The sequence below is a fragment of the Rhinopithecus bieti genome, unplaced genomic scaffold, assembly GCF_001698545.2.
Source record: "Rhinopithecus bieti isolate Rb0 unplaced genomic scaffold, ASM169854v2 scaffold_60420, whole genome shotgun sequence".
NCBI classification, from domain to species: Eukaryota; Metazoa; Chordata; class Mammalia; order Primates; family Cercopithecidae; genus Rhinopithecus; species Rhinopithecus bieti.
The window spans coordinates 59,585-63,351 of NW_016822950.1; the positions used below are offsets into that span (position 1 = coordinate 59,585).

Here is a 3,767-nt window from a genome sequence, read left to right on the forward strand (position 1 = left end):
TTCTTGTATTCCTGCCAGTGCCTCCCTACCTTAAAAACCTCTACCTTGACCCTGCATTTAAACTGTTACTGCCTCAATTATTATTACTTTTTTCCTGAGATGGAGTCTTGAGGCTGGAGTGCAGTGGTTCAATCTTGGCTCACTGCAACCTCTGCCTCCTGGGCTCAAGCGATTCTCCTGCCTCAGCCTCCCGAGTAGCTGGGACTACAGGCATGCACCACCATGCCTGGCTAATTTTGTATTTTAGTAGAGATGGGTTTCACTATGTTGGCCAGGCTGGTCTCGAACCCCTGACCTCATGATCTGCCCACCTTGGCCTCCTAAAGTGCTGCTATTACAGTCGTGAGCCCCGCCCCGACCCTCAATTCTATTTGAAAGGCAAATTACTGCCCCAGACCCAAATGCAGCCCACCACCTGGATTTGCAAATAAAATTTTATTGGAATGGAACCATCCCCATTTGTTTAGTTATTATCTATGGCTACTTTCCCACTGCAGTGGCAGAACTGAGGAGTTGCAACAGATACTGTATGGCCCACAAATCCTTAAATGTTTACTCTCTGGCCCTTTGCAGGAAAAGTTTGCCCATCCTCTGGTTTATTGAACTCTTACGAACGTGGAAGAATAGCAGCCATGAAAAATGATTACTTTGGGAATATAAGTGACATAAATCTATTATAGTTTAGACAGAGCTGTTTATTGATCATTTGATGTAGAACATTGAACTTCCATCCAGTTATACTACCTTTGCTTTTTCCGAGTTAGAAGTAGCACTTAACTCAGTTCAGATATCACCTAGGGTTTTATAAATTCATGTTGAATAATGCATATCAGTTGAAGTATATATTGCCTGAATTCTTTCTTTCAGTTATAGTCTTACTAAAATTGGCGAACAAATTTAGGGTAGAATATATCATTGCTAGCCCTAAGAATTAAGCCCCCTACACATGTACACAAAAAAGAGTGGAAAGAAATAGCCCATTAGTGTCCCTCCAATTTTCTTATAAGTGACTGCCAGAACATATTCCTATTCTCACAAAGAAAATGACTGGGAAAGGAAGTAAACTTAGATACATCCATATACCTTCCATTCATAAAATAGTAAGTTACTGCTTGTTATATGCAAATTATGATGTTGCAAAGACATATCTCAGGGCTCAATAAACTTTAATAGGGACTATAAATACTTGAAGGACTTAAATGTATGGTAGAGTAAGATAAGTGCGTAGGGAGCTAAAGAAAGTGCTAGGGGAATTCAAAGAAGGAAGGGAGAAATTACAGTGGGACTGGTGAGGGAGAAGGACAAGTTTATGAAGAAGGTGACAATTGAGATGGGCCTTCATGGATTGATAGGATACACCCTGGGAAAAAGGGGGACCAATGCTTGGGATAGTCTTTTAAGTATTATATACAGAACAGACTTGAAGGCAGAAAAGCATAGATGTATTCCAGAGAACTGAATGGTCCACTTTGCCTGAACTCCTGACTCGCAAATGTTCATCTGCTGATTAGTGCTGATCTCAGGTGAAGTTTTTACCAATCCGTGCCTTTAAAAAAGTTAAGTACAGCATAATTAAAGATGTCATTATGTAGTTGCTAATTATCCTTCCTGGGCAGGACTGTACTGTACTCTGAGATTTGTTGTTCTCTTATTTTCTTAATACCAAAATGTCATTTTACAAATGAAATGATGGTATTGGTCAATGGTGGGGTTTTTTAAAAAATGACTTGACTTGGTAAAAGAAAGAGGTGGCAACTATGTTTCTGCCTAGATTTTGTTTTGAAATTGTACTAGTCCATGAAATTGAAGAGTCTGGAGCCAAACTGTGGAGGGCTTTGAATGTCATAGTAAAGAACGTAACTGAATTTGATAGGCACTGAAGAGAGTCACTGAAAGTTGTGAGCAAACTGTTCTTTAGGAAGGTGCCCCTGGTAGTCTGTTAGATAGCCTAGAGAAGGGAAAGAAGAGAGGCAGGGAGCCCAGTTAGACTATGGCAGTCTGTGGAAAAGGAAAAAGACCTTGAATTGGTTTTTGGCAAGGAGCATGAAAAGAACCAGGTGAATATCAGAGAGAAAGGGTATAGAGGTAAAATCTAAAATACTGGCAGTTGACTGGATATAGGCAGCTAAAACAAAAGTGTTATAGATGATTTCTCACATTGGAGGAACCTGGATGAAGGGTACATGCGAACCATCTGTATTCTTTTTGCAACTTCTTGTGAGTCTTAAACCGTTTCAAAATAAGAAGTTATAATAAAAAGGAAAACATGCCAGACACAGCTGGGATCTGTAGTCCTAGCTATTTGAGAGGCTGAGGCAGGAGCATCATTGAGCCTAGGAGTTTGAGGGCAGCCTAGGCAACATGTAGTGGGACCACATCTCTGAAAAAACAATGAAATGATGATTTCTTCAGGATTACAAGGTCAAATAGGACCGAGTTCACTTGGTGGGCAACCATCAAAGCTGAGGACGCAGACCTAACTTCAGTGGGCAGCAGCTGCACAACTTCAGTCCGTTGTTATCATGGGAATGTGGCCCAGTGGTGCAAAATCTTGCAACTTTTCAACAGAAGCCAGAAAGTTGGGATCTGGGTGTTGTTTTGTTTTGTTTTGTTTTGTTTTTTTTTAATGTGAAATCTCACAGTGTACAAAACAAATTTAAAACATTTTAACACTGTGTAGGCCAAACCAAACACATCTGTGAAAATCTGAGTTCCATCAACCACTGCTATTGGTTATTCCTCTTATTCATGTGAAACTTTGGGAATTGAGAGGGAATTGGTATTTGCACATTGTAGCTCTGATCATAAATTTAAATCATTTACAGGTTTAAACTGAAAATGATGTACTTCCAAGTTCACAATAAATTATATTCATTCTCCGTAGCATAATTAGGAGTAAAGTAGTGTGCTTGAAAATTCCTTACCTTATATGGAGACTTGTTTAGGCTCAGCCAACCAGGGCTGTATGTGTGTGTGTGTTTTAATTTCTACCTTTGCACAGCTTGCCTTTACCCTTGCTGTTTAGGTATTTGAAATCTTCTTTAAAAGAATTTTGTGGCCGGGCATGGTGGCCCACGCCTGTAATCCCAGCACTTTGAGGGGGACAAGGCGGGTGGATCACCTGAGGTCAGGAGTTCGAGACCAGCCTGACCAACATGGTGAAACCTCGTCTCTACTAAAACACAAAATCAGCTAGGCATAGTGGTGCGTGCCTGTAATCGCAGCTACTAGGGGGGCTGAGGTAGGAGGATTGCTTGAACCTGGGAGGCAGAGGTTGCAGTGAGCTGAGATCGTGCCACTGCACTCCAGCCTGGGCAACAGAACAGAGCGAGACTCCGTCTCAAAAAAAAAATTTTTTTTGTAATGGATTTTATAACAAATATTTTCTTTTCTTTTAGTTTTAATTCACAGGTGTTGCAAGCTGACATCTTAAGAATTAGTACAAACAGAGCAATGTTTACGAATCGACGCTGTCTGGTAAGAAAATGCTTATAATGGCCTCCCTGTCCAAGACTTGTGCTTATTGGTCTTAACCAATGGTCTTCAAACTTGAGCATTCACAGGGAGGGCTTATTAAAACACAGATGGCCAGCGGGAGTCTCACCCCCAGGGTTTCTGATTAAGTACATGGGGGTGGAGCATGAGAATTTGCATTTCTAACAAGTTCCCACTTTGAGAAACACTGCTCTAAACATTACTGAAGGAAAAATAAACACATTGACTACAGTTATGATTGCTGCAGCTGCAACAGAATTAAAACTAAAAAG

General features: G+C 40.6%; 1 protein-coding gene across 2 annotated transcripts in view; it reads left to right on the top strand.

The window, feature by feature from the left end:
• PABIR3 (PABIR family member 3) overlaps positions 1–3,767 on the top strand; it is a 25,978-nt gene that overhangs the window by 10,946 nt on the left and 11,265 nt on the right. For both annotated transcript variants that reach the window (XM_017861156.1, XM_017861157.1), the window contains exon 4: positions 3,399–3,477. In XM_017861156.1, coding sequence (XP_017716645.1) covers positions 3,399–3,477 — 79 coding nt within the window. The remainder of the gene's footprint in view (positions 1–3,398; positions 3,478–3,767) is intronic.